The sequence below is a fragment of the Sinohyriopsis cumingii genome, chromosome 9, assembly GCF_028554795.1.
Source record: "Sinohyriopsis cumingii isolate HCF-2022 chromosome 9, ASM2855479v2, whole genome shotgun sequence".
Taxonomy (NCBI): domain Eukaryota; kingdom Metazoa; phylum Mollusca; class Bivalvia; order Unionida; family Unionidae; genus Sinohyriopsis; species Sinohyriopsis cumingii.
Genome location: NC_142969.1, coordinates 80,124,081 through 80,139,090, shown reverse-complemented (window position 1 = coordinate 80,139,090; position 15,010 = coordinate 80,124,081). Strand labels below are relative to the sequence as shown.

Sequence of the window (15,010 nt, the reverse complement as noted above, 5' to 3'; positions counted from 1 at the left end):
TTCAATAGAAGGCTCATTTAGCAAAATTATAAATCCGTTGTATCAAGTAGTGACTTTGCCCAACCAAATTTTAATTTTGCTACCGGGGCTGAAAGTTAGTGTCAAAAGTAAGCGATCTATATATCATCCAATGTGGACAAATATTTTCGGACTTAGTCTGTGTTCCACATTATTAGCATCATTATCATTACCCTATGAAAAACACAGGGCAAGTGCTTAGATTACTTATTGAGTGTAATATTCATCTTGGTAATGTTTTGCTCATTTTCAGAAATTGGATATCGGGGGATATGAATCACATAAAAAGTAGTAGAGTTGGGCCTAATGAAGACACCCCGTATATTTCCAAAGTTAATCCAACCTGTGATTCAAAATGGCAATATAAATCTGTCTCTGCATCACTTCGAAAATTGTACAGTGAATAACTAAGAACCTGACTTGTACGAAACTGGAAGTGATAGTACCAATGTGATGATGCTGAGAAAGGTACTGTGAAAAAAGTTTGTTAGCTACTTTAAGCCCAGATAGCCACTATTTTCTAAATGCTAAAAAATTTGAAGTTCAAGATTAAAAATAGTTTTCTGTCATACTGATTAGAAAATATCTTTTTCAGGAAGCAGAAATTGTTCTCCCCACTTTTCAAGGGCTCAGGGCGAAAGACCAGCAAAAAATTGACCAAAAGTGCAGCTGCAGTTCTACTAACATCAGCAAGTATGTTCATCATCAAAGAAAAAAGAAAGAAAAATCAAATTACATTATTTAGAATCAGTTGGAATGACTGTTGAAATAGTACATTATCCTTGCTTGTTGTAGAATCTGTCAGAATAATTATTGAATTGGTGCAGGATCCTTGCTGTATATAAAATATGTTGGACTAATTATTGTATTAGTGCATTATGCTTGCTTTTTTCAAAAGAATCTGTTGGAATAAGTTTTGAGTTATCCTAAACTGAATTGTAGTTAGATCTTTTACATTGCAGACATTGCATAAGTAGGAAAGCAGATTATTGCAACAAATAAAATGAAATGACAAATACCAAGCTTCTTGTCCCCCCCCCCCCCCCGCCCTTTGCAACCACACCTATCCACCTCCTTTGCCACATACAAAGGGAGGAGGGTATTTAAGAGTTGTGTTGTCAGTCCATTTTCCAGACTTAATAAGTTGTTTCATGACTAGACGTTGTGCCTGTAAAAAATGTGATTGAGCTGATCAGTATTTTAAGAGTTGTCAACATATTTGGAACCCACGTGTGGGAAGCAATATGTGGTCACTTTTTTAATGGCTGTAGTGTCCTCAGCAATTAAGAATTTGATTCAGTTTCCTATTTTGCGTAGACTTTCCAAATGCTATCATTGGCTATTAATTGGTGTGAATCGTGAAGCTAAGGCAAATCATTCTAAGATGTACTCCGTTGCCACTTTTACAGTAGGGTTGGGGGCATAGTACTATCAGCTAACCCTTTGATACAGTCTCATCAAATGTGGTATTAATCAGTACAAAGTCTAGACAATTCATTTTACAGCACACTCAGTTGCCCCAATGACCTTGGGTAATATATTTATTATGGTTTTGATTGAAGCTCTTTATTTCATTGAGATGGAATAAATTGGTTTTGAGCTTTTGTATACATTTTTATGTTGAGGTTTTGTGTAAAACTCGTGCTGATGTTTTGGTGCAAGTTCTCCATTATGTGGTTACCAATGTTGTGGATTGCATGCACTTTGAACAAACAAAAGCCGTATCAATTTTATATCAAAGAACAGTTGATTCTTAAATTTCTTTCCATGCAGAGTTGTAATAAGTACCTACATTTAGTTACACCTGTACATGTGAATTTTAGTAGAAACATGGAGAGTATAGTCATTTTAATCATTTATGATTTAAAATTAATAAACTCTGACTTGGACAACAAATTAACAACAACAAAAAATCTTTCTCTACCTGTGCAAATATTAAAGGAGGACACAATCATAACATCTGGACTGAAGGTTAAAGAACCATGTTCAAAACAAAAATAAATTCTCATTTAACACATTAACCCCTAGAGCTTTTTGACATCTTCACCTGAAAATCGAGTTGGAAACACATTTTGAAAGCTATTTCTGAATAGACTCAAAAACACCAAATCCCCGGTCATCTTTCAATAACACACTACCTAGTTGTGTTAGAAACATCGTTTTTCATTGGCTATTTGACTCGCGCGTGAGGTGTAAAAGTTAGGAGTTCTTTTTTCTTTTTCTGTTTTGCTAAATGGAGCCATTATTTTTATATGGAGACCATTCTTTATTCCAAATGCCCATCTTATCCTACTTTTTGCAAAGGCTCATCTGTCTGTTTGCAGTTCATACTGGTTTGCCTTAAATCTGAGACCAAAAAGTCTAAAATCGGGACACAAAATCTGATTCTGACCACAGGTGAATTTTGGGTTAAATAAAAGTCGGGTCCAAAAAATTAGGTTTTTCTATCTGTATTTTGTAGTGCAACTAGATATTCCAGATTATTTGGTATCATTGTAGAGCTACATCTGTCTACCTTACTATAATACCACCCACTTTAGCGTATCATGCATGACCATGACGCTACAGAGCTTGGCAGTAGGCTACTACCTCCTGCCCCATAAAGTCGTTGTATGGGGTTAATGTGATAAGGAAACTCATTTAACATGTAATAGTGATTGAATGGTAAATAATAATGCAGACCAAGTCTTTCTTTCCCGGGCCATTAAATTTGTCAGATATTATTTGAATTGGTATTTGACGTGAAGAATGGATAAAAGACTACATGCCATAGGAGCTTTTGTAGGGCTACACTATCTTTTGCATCTGATGTTAGAGAGGGAGGGATTGTCTGTCCTGCCAACTCTTACAATTTTGCCGTAAGTCTTACAAAAGATAACCATTAAAATACGGACATGCGGCAAAAACTACCGAAAAATTATAGTTGCCGAAAAATCGGATAATTGGTTCATCCGTGTTTTAGATGGATCCAGGTTTCATATTAGGATTTGTGAAATAAGTCAGGGAACCAGACTAATTTTACAGCAGCACCCCAGATGCTTTAAACTGCACCTATTTATTCATGCAAAGCATCTGCATAATTAAACTGTTGATTATTTTTTTTAAAATGTGAAATGGCATCCAGAAAGCTGTGCATGTCTAAGACAAAAGAAGAAAGAAAGCTTCTAAAAAGTGTTAAAAATTAAGACAGAAGAATAAAAATGAGTATTCAAATTCTTGCGAATAAAAGCTGGAAAGGACACAATTACGTTTATTGGACATCATGTGCCAATTTGAGTCTGTCTGGGGCGGGAGATATGATTGCCGTCGTCATGTGAAATTGGAAAAAGAATATCCAAGAATTATGTCATGTTGAGAGATAGCAACAAGTCATTGAGTTGCATAGGGTTCGAAACTCAAGTTTGTGCAACTGTACTAATGGTAAATAAAGTCGACATGCACTTTTTCAAACTTTTCAGTTGAACATAATGTTTATTGTTGATGCGTCAGACTTTTAGTTTTGTTTTCCATGTTTACAATAGTAGTTATTGATATATTGTTGCACCTTACTGAAAACTGGTCAATCTTGTGGAAAAAAATCAACTGCCTTACTGAGACGGACTTGTCAGGGTTGGCATGTCTGGATTGTTTCATAATTCTCATAAAACTAGATTATCAACCAGATACAGGTCAGCACAAGATTCTTGTCTGTAATTTAATTCTGTAATGAACTCTTTTGCTGTAGCGAATTTAAAAAAATATATAATTGGTGGGGGAAATCGGAGCACAGGGTATATCTGTCAGTGTAGTAAGGGGCATAACTCTAATTAGGATTTATCAAAGGAAACATAAGTTTCACCTAGTTATTCCCCTTAGGCTTTAAAAACTACTGTCAAGGGATTAGTGTAGTGTGTACAGAGTTGTTCATTTTTCATTGCAAAACAGATGAAATTCGTTTATGCAGAAAAAGCAAACTCTCTGGTGTTTTTATGCTCCAGTCAAGCATTTGGTTCATCCATGTGGGATGTGTTTGGACAGCTTTAGTACCCTGCATTTTTAGCTCATTAACCCATAGCCAGATCAACCTGATAATTTAAAATATTAATGTCACATAACTATCTGTCTCGCTGTCCAAATCTTTTCCCTAGGTGAGACCTTGGGGTCAACAGTTGTGAGTGGGACACGTTTTGGTTAAAGGCTGTTGCATTTAAACATGTACCCAGAAAAGACAGGTTTTTCAATACAATGACAGGATAATCTGACAATTAAAAAGAGTTCACATCAAAATAATATTAAATTCAAAATTGTATTAATGAGTGACTGATTTAAATTTAATGTGCCTTCCATGGGTCCGATGTATTTTTTGTACTGGAAAAGCGCTTAAGCTTTTGCTTTCATTTATTTTAATTAGCTCTACTGGACTTGATTGTCCTGTCTGTTGCTAATCTGTTAGCACAATTTTGTTATCACTGCTAAACTGCTTAAATTACTGCCATGAAATTTTCTTTGCACATTCATCCAGTGATCTACTTAATCCTACATGAAAATGGTGGCACTTGGACATAAATATTGCTGCCACACTGGCCATCTTGAAAATCTATTAACAGCGCCTGCTCTGAGATTTGTAAACTAAAGGATTTCACTGAAAGACTTTTCATTATGTCAACTTGTTTTTAATGGACCAGTCTCACAATGCCTGAAATAGCATTATAATGCTCTTGGGTTATATTGCAAAATCTTGCAATTCGAAACGAGGTGCTCACTGCTGAAGATTTACAATTAAAACATCAGAACATGAGAAGTTTACAATGTTTAACCATCATTTGATTAAGGAAATGTTTATTCAGAACAGTGGTAGTGTCTGTGTCCTAAATTTGCAGGAAAAAGGGTGCCTCACAGTTAAAATAATAGGTGTAAGTGTGATGTTGACATCCATCATTTTACAGTCTCATTTTGCTCCCGGAAAATGCTCATTTGACTGGAGATCTAATTAGAAATTAATTTCCAACAGATTTATGACTATTTAGTAGAGAAAACAAAAACAGTGATGAAAGAAGAAAAAATTGAGAAAACAATTGCATTTGCATTTTTTGCTGGAAGGCATGTCGTTAACATTAAATTTCAAAGAAAAGACCTTATTTGTGAATGTGAAAAGTGATTGCATTCATAAAAAATAAAATACTAAACTTACATAATGTTATTTTAAATTAAGATACAGAAAAAAATAATATTTAAAATAAAATAAACTATAAAACAACTTTTGAAAAATACCAAAACTATAGAATAAGGTTATTTAAAATTAAAATACCTAAACTAAAGATTATTTAAAAAAAAAATTAAACTGGCAAAATTATAGAGTAGTGTTATTTTAAATTAAAATTATTTAGATAATTGTCAAACTTTGATCCAGGAATCTGAAAATGGGTTGATGTAGAGATTTTCAGGGATTGAAACTAACAATAGCCTGTTGGCCAGAAAGTAGTAGATTTCGCTACAGACTAAAATCTGTATAATGGAATTAGTCTCATGGGACAATGGAAAATTTTATTTTAAATTTAAATTCAACAGAAAGCGTAAGGGCTGCTACCCTCTGTACCGGCAAGGATAATTGTTTGTCTGCTGATTGTAGTTACAATCTATTTAAAATGCATACACTAAACATGCACAGATAGCCCAAATGTATTTACCTCTAAACATGATTTGACAAATGTTATTAAAACTTGAAAAGTCTTTGCTTGAATTGGTTTAGAACAAAATAAGAAAAAATGCATTCTGAAACAATTTTTTTTATATAAAACCAGATTCTCAGAGAAACTTTCATTTGTTAGACTGTATTTTTTAAAAAAAACAACGTATTTGTGGAGAACTGCAGCTCTGATATCCAGTTTGGCAACTATGGGAGCCATCGTGAAAATCTTGATGTGGCTACTGCTCATAAATAGAAAGTTGTATTGTGGTTTGTTTTTCAACAGGAGATTTATTGTGATCTCTAGTCGGTTCCAAATGAAAATGGCAGTGATCTGACTTCTAAAGAAAATGGTGTTGATCTGATAGCACGTATCTGCTTTGGGATCCATCTCTTTACTTTGCATTTTTAATGCCTTAGATCGATATGCTGCGAGATAACTATGGATATTGTGAAGCAAGTTAAAAGAGTAACGTATTCAGACTTTTTATTATTGAGAATGAAAGAAAGAATGAGAAATGATACTGTAAATTATATTTGAAAGTTGGAATTAATATTTATTTATATTGATCTGTTGTCAGAACTCTTAAATTCTTATAAAACAGGGTTCTTACGGTCTTTGAAGGTCTTTGACAGTTTGGGAAAAATGGGGTAGCATTTACATGGCCTTGAAAGTTTGGGAAAATTGAGCAGATTATCCTGGGGTCTTTAAAAGTAATAAACCAAAACTTTTTAATTTCTTTCCATAATCACACATAAAATTGTCCAAGGTTGTTGGATTTGGATGTAGTAGAATTTTCCTGATTTCTTTCTTTTGATTAATTATAGTTTGAATTTCATCATTAAACAATATTATAGTATTTTGCATTTTTTGTTTTCTCGTATAATATGTATACAAAAATAGATCTTGGAAATTTGTTTGTGGTCTTTGAAAGTTTGGGAAAAGTCGTTGAATTTATTATACAGAATTCATATGAACCCTGTGTAAACATACCTCAAATTATCCATGCAGGCTTAATCCCAATCAACAACATGACTGCCATGAAACTTTATAGATGCATTTTTCTCACCCATGCGACTGAGAAATCTACTTGTTTTGCTAACCTTACTTTTCTTGTCTCAGTCTAGTCATCTGAGACCAGTCATCTCAGTCAAGGTGTCCACGCACTCAGAACTACTTTAAAAAAGAAACCCTTGTTGTCTTCTGGTGTGCCTGACGTAGTTGTACTAAAATCAAACAACAGCAACAAATAAATAACGAAAACATAGTAACTTCAGTTAAATCCATCTTTGAGAACACACCATACAAAACAATTGAGAGAGAGAGAGACAAACACAAACGCATATGATGTCGAGCTTTTTGGTATTATGCTTGTTCGTTCCACACAGCATAGTCAGTTTTATCCCATATGCAGGCCTAGCTCAATACATTTTTAAATCGGTGTCATTAAATGTAGCTAAAGCTACCTAACTAGTTTTAAATACTTCATGTGAAACAAATTATATACTGTTAGCTACATTTATTGATGCTGACCTGAAAATAACTGTGCTACAGATAGGATAGAATTCTCAATGCTGTGTGAAATGAACAATATAACAGAAAACACTTATCCATGCATATATACTATAGACCTGTACACTTCATAGCCTTCCTACTCAATTAACAACTCTTCTTGTGGGTTGGTGGTTCTTTCCGAGGTTTTTCCGGGTTCTTCCTCCACCATTAATACTGGCCGCCATGTATAGCCTATCGTGTGCTGAAAAATGCATTAAACCATACAACAACAACAACAATTAACAACTTCGGAAAACTTAGTAACAGCCAGAAAAGTGTTATATAAAACATGCTTTTTTCTAATTTTGTTAAGCATCTCCACTGTGCCCTGGTTGAATCAAAAATATACCTTCAATATTTAATGACAAATAATACACTTACTAGCCAGAAGGAATAATTTATCTGTCAGTATATTAACCGATAAGCAAATTTCATTGTAACACTTGCCATATTTCCAGGACAGAAAAATAAATGTTCAAAGAATCAGTGAACTTGAAAGTTTAGCACATGGTTATCCGCTTGAGTCTGTTTTTGGAGGGTCTATTATACACGGGGTTAATTTTACAATCAATATTAAGGACAATACAAGGATCTCACACAGTTTCACCTCCTCCAAAGAAAAGAATAGTTATATACGATAGTGACGCAGATGTCTAATTACCCATGAATAATCTAAAGAAAGATGTTACTCTTCGTTACAGCTTGTTCTAAGCATAACTATAGTATAGTAGAGCTGAGTAGCCAATATCGTTTTATTATTTACAAGATAAGTTTTCAAAATTGGAACTGATGAAACTAAAACAGTTTCTTGTAATAAATATTATTTATTGTCAATTTCATATAACATCCATATATTAAATGTGATAGTACCTCATTATTATGCCACATTTTACGTTTTTTTGCTCACGCATATAAACTGTGTACTTTGGACGCAACGGCCACACCACAGTCCTCATTAACATATTTATATTATTGCGCCGCATGTAAACATTGGATGTGAACAATAGTGCAGAATTCTTTTTACTTTAAAGGAAAATATTCGGTGAGAAAAATAATCTACGTTAGGATTTGGACCGAGACAAGGAAATCCCAGTCGCAGGTTTTTATTATATGTCTCCCCACTCGGGCAAGCCTCGTGCGGAGACAAATAATATAAACCCTTGACTGGGACTTCCTTGTCTCAGCCCAAACCCCAACATAGCTTCTATATGTCCCAATGTACTCTGTCATATCCCTCAAATATGGCTGCCACAGTGGCAGTGTTGAAAGTTTTGTCAATTTTGCTAAAGAGAGTCATATTGACAGGGTCTTTACTGAAATAATTCTGTCAATGTTGACTAGGTTCGAAATAAAAAATGTGTAGGTTTGATGTCCAACATAACCGCCATGACAGACATTTGAAAATCTTTTTACAGCTATTCTTACTGAACAGATAGTGAAATGAATGAAAATGGTGCCTTCCTTGTATCCCTTATAGCTGCAACAGTGATGATCTTGAAAATTTCATTATTGCTGTTTCTCCTGAACAGGTGGTTGTATCAGCAAGATTTCTTGTAAGCAGTTTATCCCTTTGGTTATGGCATTGTGACCAGAAAGATGATCAAGCTGGACTGGTAATTGGCAATCACATTTAGGCAATGCATTTGAATGCCATGACATTGTATAACCTTGCTGTTCTAGGAAATATTGAAACAAATGAAAATGATGCTTATCATCAGTAGCCATAGTTATATTGTTGGTACTTTTTTGAATGGTTCTGTTTTCAGGTTTTGTTATTTTTACTGACATTTTATTTTATAAAGAATTGTAAGTTCATTACCTAACTTTCATTGTGTAGTATGGTGATGTGTGTTTAGATTTATTTGGAAGGGTTCATATTCCTAAAGTTTTTGGAAAGCATTTTTTGTTTCATGCGTAAAATTTAACTTGTAATTGACAATATATATCTTGCGATGGTCCCAGTTTAAAATCCAACATGGTCACTGTGGCAGACGTCTTGAAAATCTGGTCAATACTCCTCGAAAACAGAAAGTTGTCATCATCATGTACATTCCACCAGAAAACTTCTTCAGTGTCTTGTTATACTTAATGAAAATGATGCCAATAATAATAATAATAATGAGGACTTTGTATAGCGCCTAATCTTTAGAAACTCTAAGCGCTTTACAACATTAGACAACACCTATAAGATAAAAAACATAATAATATTATTACAAAAACAAACACCATGAAATTAGCAAAAAACATTAAAAAATAAAAAAAAACATGCTGATAATATTTCAGCTAGGAAACATTAGGTCTTTAAGTTTGTTCTTGCAGTCGAAATAAGTGAGTTCTAAGAGCACTCTTGAATGGGATCACTGTGTTTTTGTGTCTAAGTTCAGTGACCAATTCATTCCACATTGCTGGGCCCTGGTATGCAAAAGAACGCTGTCCATATGACTTTGTTTTCATAGTGGGAATAATGAATATATGATTGTCAGAAGAGGAGTGTAAGTATCTTGCTGGTGTGTACACTTGGGTGAGGTTGGATAGGTATGTTGGGCTAGAGTCCGACAGTGAAACGTAGCACAGAGAACAAATTTTGTATTTGATTCTGTATCGAATGGATAGCCAGTGTAGGGTACAGAGCAGCGGGGAGGTGTGCTCTGATCGTGGTACTCTTAAGTATAATCCGAGCAACTGTGTTTTGAACTTCTTGACGTTTCTTGAGTAGATATTGAGATGAACCTGACTGAATTGAGTTACAATAGTCCAGTCTTGAAAGTACTAATGAAGACACAAGTGTTTTAGTGGCATCAACTGAAAGATATTTACGAATATTGAGCTGATGCGTCTCAGCTCAAGATATGCGGTCTCATGATATGTTGGTGCAATGTGAGAGTACTGTCCAGAGTAACACCTAGGTTTCGTACTGATTGTGTGAATTTAATGTTGGTGTTGCTGATATTTATTGTTTGAAGTAAAGCATGTGAATGAGAAAGTCTTTGTGTTGTGATCAGAATGGCCTCAATTCATCAGCAGCTTGTTACGTTATCCAATCTGACATCCAACATGTTCATAACAGAAGCTAATTGGAAAATCTTACTGCAGAAATGTCTTAGATGGCTTCAACACTCTGAAGTTATAAGAGCGCAAAGGTCTTGTCTCTAATTTCGGGAAATTCTTTTTGGCCAGTAGTCCCTTCAAAGGACTCTTACTTTTAAAAAAATTGAGTCCTGTGCTAATCATAATGATCGTAAGGTCCAATATGTGCTGAGATACCATCACACAACATGGCTACAGTGCAGGTTTGAGGGAGTGATGTAACATCTATGATGCAAACCCTGATGCAATTCAGTTATGGGACTTAGATAAGTCCTGAAGATAAGCTCTCATGGGTCTCTTCTCTTGTGGCTTTAATTTAAACAATTGGGAAAACATAATGACCCCAAAGTTGATTGTCATAATTATGGATACCTTGTGTGTAATGTCTGACATGTCAAATTAGTTAATGGTATTTTGAACTCGTTTGATGCTTAAGTCTGTTTTGGGAAGTTGCTGTTGCAAAAACATGTATGCTGATAAAAATGAAAACCTGTATGAATATTTTGTGTTATGTAGAGGTGGGTGGTTATGGGATCCTTGTCCAACTGTCCATCAGTCTGGCATAGTCTTGTGGTGGGTGTATATGGAATCCTCAGCCAACTGTCTATTCATCCTTCAGTCTGGTATAGTCTTGTGATCAGTGACATAACTATGCACTGTGGTTGTGATGCACACACACACACACTCAGATGCATTTTTATTAGCTCTTTAATTGATGCACATTCGCTTTTTTTTTTTTTTTTTACAGAACTACGTAACAAGTATGAGAAGAAAGTTCCCACACCTAAGAAGGTGTCAGCTGAATCACGACTACGTAGAAAAGAACTGAAGCGCAGGAGAGCAGCTCAGCTTGCCATTGGTAATAATGAAAACTGAAGATAATGCCTGTTAAATATTTAAAATTAAATAGTTGTATCATTAATTGACTTGCCTCTGATGCATAGGCGTGACATACAAATCGGGCTTCCATTTGTATTGTACTTTGGTCATTTATGCATCTTGGGGAATCTTTCAGCCATTTTTGTCAGTTTAATGAATGTCAAAAATTTCTCTAATTATGTCTCAAATGTTTGAATTATGAATGTTTTTGTAATCTTAGTTTTTATCTTTACTGGTCATAGACCAGACGAGGTTGTAGGATGGCCTTTTGTCCATTGTCTTTCAGACTGCCAGCACAAAGTTATTGTTGCTCCTAAATTACTTGGGTATTGACATGTTAAACCTGCATGCACATGCACCAGGATCTAGTACAGGGATGGCATGCAAAGAGCATCTAAACATTTCGATTTTAAGAGTCTTACTCTCTTACTGATGGCATGCACTCATTCATTTTGTAAATAATCTGGAGAAAGTGGCACACTATGTAAAATAGTTTGCCAGCCCATGATGTAGTAGGTCCTGAAGAAAAATGGTTTCACTCAAACATTCATTATGGCCATCTGGACAATTTTCTTTATTGCTCCTCCTGAATGGCTGGTCATATATGCATGCATAATCTAAGAATGTCAAGAGATGGTTTCAACACTAGGTATAATAAAAAGACGAAATGGTTTTATATTTGATGCTTTGGAGATTCTTTTTGTTGATTATAGTTGCTGTTTTTTGATTTTAAAACTATGGCCCTTTTTGTTGTGTAGCTTAATGCATTCAATGGCAGACTTGTAGTTTCTGTTTGCAATAAAATGTAACGATTATTATGGCCATCACCTGCATTCATTGACAGGTGCATTCATTGACAGGTAATTTTGCTTCAGCAGTTGTTCTACTGGTCCAGAAAAGTGGAAGATCATCCATCCTGTGTCATCTGTGCATCACTTCAAAGATTGCTATGAGACTTTACGCAGACGTTCATAGCCATAGTCTATTTCATCCTTCATGCTTGGACATAAGTATGAGCAGCATCCAGTCCATCTGAGCTTCTTGCTTGAATGATATTTATACAGTATTGCACCAGAGGATGAACTGAATATATGAAACTCGTATATGTTCATTTCCTACCTTTGTATCTTCGTTAAATCTGTCTATATTCAGAAATTTTCCTTTTTCTATCTAATGAACTTTGTGCTCAATTTATTTCTCTTAATTTTATCGCTCCGTTGGCCTAGTGGTTAGAGTGCAAGCCTCGGATGTGGGAGGTCATGGGTTCAATACCTGGCCAAGTCATACCAAAGACTTGTAAAAATGGTACTAATAGCTGCCTTGCCTGGTGCTCAGCTTAATGAGGTTAGTGTTAGGGCTGGATAATGTGACTGGGTGGGACATGATGCTACATGTCTGTGGCGTGATCCTTAGTGCTAAACATCCCTATAAACTGCCACACTGCAGACATCATAGTGATATGACTGAAAAATTGTTAAAGCTATGTTAAAAATCCAAATCACATACTCTCAATTTTAACTCTCAAGATAAATCCAGCTACTTCGAGAAGTATAATGACAACTGCCTCCAAGACTTTTTCTAGAGAATTGTTCTGCTTGCATAAGCACTTCCATCACTATGGACCAGTTTTCTGGTCTTGGGGGAAGTAAGTTGGTAAACCCTATGGGACCGCCTTACTGGTCAGGGGCAGTTTTCTCATGAGATTAGCTTGAATGCAACTAAAAATGTTGAAGAAAGACTGCATTTCTAACATCTTTTCCAAATTGTGAATTTTTATTCAGAATGGTGAAGCAGGGTAAGAGTGAAGTGTCGGATTATTAATTTTCAGAATATTTTGGCAGTTCAGACATAATTAAGTTGATTGAAAATGATAGAAAATGGAAGGTGCATGTAGGTGACAGAGATGATGATGGAGAGGACATTGAAGGTTTTGAATCGTCAGAAGAGAAGGGTGTACTCCATTTGTTGTTTGTTTGGATGGAAGTTACGGAACCAAAGGGATTGATTTTGATTTTGTGGGAGAGATGAACTAGTGTCAGAAGGCTCCAGATAAGTTCTAGAATACTTTCAAATCTTTTATTCAGATGAGTTTTTAAAACACTGTTTATCTAACAAAGGTAAATGAGTGATTGCTTGTGTATTTTACCTGTTGTATTACCTATTTGCACGTGTACTCTAACAGTTGTAAAATGATGTGCATATTTCAGTGAATTAGTCATACAATTTGATTTTTATGCTTTATTTTGATACCTAATCAGCCAGATATCTTTAAAATTGGCAAAGTTATATATTTTAAAGTCCACGAGTCATTTTGATTTACAACTACAAAAAGTTACTGGCTCTGTGCCCACGAAGTACTTAGTGGTGAGGGGCTAGAAATTGACTGATGTTCCATTTGAGGTTAGAGTTTATGCAGAGTTCTTCCATTTGTACAAAAACTTAAAATATTCATTTTACTGTAAAAAAAAACATGCATAGAGTTTCAACAGAACTAGTTCTAAAATAAGAGCAGATTGTGGATTATACTGGATGATTGGTAATTTAAACTGAAAAAATATAAAATAGCAATATGACAAGTAATACTTAGAGTAAACAATTTCATGATATGGTATTTGTGCATAATTGGTCAACATTAATTAATGTGAACCGAGACAGACATGACTCTTTGGCTTGCATTAAAATTTGCATCTTCGACAAATGCTTGTTTTTTTTTTTCTTCCTCTTGTAAGGAATAAAACTAATTGAAGTCCATTTCTTTAACAGCTCTGAAGCGTAACAACCGAACACTGTCCCAGAATAGCTGGGGTGAGGACTGGAGCAGTTACAGTCAAACACCAACACCTTCACCACAGCTGAGGGAAGGATGTTTATCATCAAGTGGTTCACAGAATGCACTGCGGGATATGAAGGAGTCCTCGCAGCGGAGAAAGAAGGGAGAAAATGCGTTTGATATCAACAACATTGTAATTCCATACAGTATGGCTGCATCCACAAGGGTGGAAAAACTGCAGTACAAAGAAATCCAAACTCCCAAGTAAGCATGATATTTAGTCCATTTTATTTGCACACACTGCAAAAAGATGCTTTCCATCTGTAATTTATATGCACATTGCAAAGTCATTGTGATAAAGTCATTAATTGTGATAGTACAACACTATTGGATTTAGAACTATGGACTGTACCATGATCATGAGAGAGGATGGATTATCCAAGTATATTTGTCAAACCATTACTAAACTGCTAACTTGTTGGACCTGCCTTTTTAGGGATAAGAGTCTTGTTTTCACAGCTGAGCATAAACTTGGTGGACAAACAAAGGTAGACTAAATTTGATGGCAGGTTGGGCCCTGGAACAAGCATTCTGTAGTAATTTGATCCTTGGATAAAGGAAGTTTTGCAAATAAATCTTCAAAATACAGGCAACATAGAACACCAAAATTTCTTATGACCATCGTTGTTCATCTTCAGATGGCGATTTCATTCAGAAAAAGTTATGAACTATATCAGATTATTATAGCTTGGAAATTTGAGTGATTTTGAACCCAAAAATGATGGCTGAAGTTCATTACGAGTCTGATGTACATGCATGATTGGCAAGTATTTCAAAATGTAGAAAATGTAGAATTATAGTAAAATAAACAATTTAAAAGTAGATTTGAAAATGGTGCCAAGCAGATTTCTAATATATTATTGCTGAGGAATATCAAGTACGTTTCAAAAGATGTGATCTTTGCCTTGAATCTGACAACAATATTTGTTTAGAAGCGCTTCAGTCCTATCAAAGTTGAAGTTTTGAAGTCCTTCAG

At 35.0% G+C, this 15,010-nt stretch overlaps 1 protein-coding gene across 2 annotated transcripts in view; it reads left to right on the top strand.

Moving 5' to 3' along the window:
* The window catches only part of LOC149792102 (KAT8 regulatory NSL complex subunit 1-like), a 72,672-nt gene that overhangs the window by 45,515 nt on the left and 12,147 nt on the right, over positions 1-15,010 (top strand). For both annotated transcript variants that reach the window (XM_089970621.1, XM_089970622.1), the window contains exons 4-6: positions 614-711; positions 11,074-11,184; positions 13,968-14,238. In XM_089970621.1, coding sequence (XP_089826747.1) covers positions 614-711; positions 11,074-11,184; positions 13,968-14,238 — 480 coding nt within the window. The remainder of the gene's footprint in view (positions 1-613; positions 712-11,073; positions 11,185-13,967; positions 14,239-15,010) is intronic.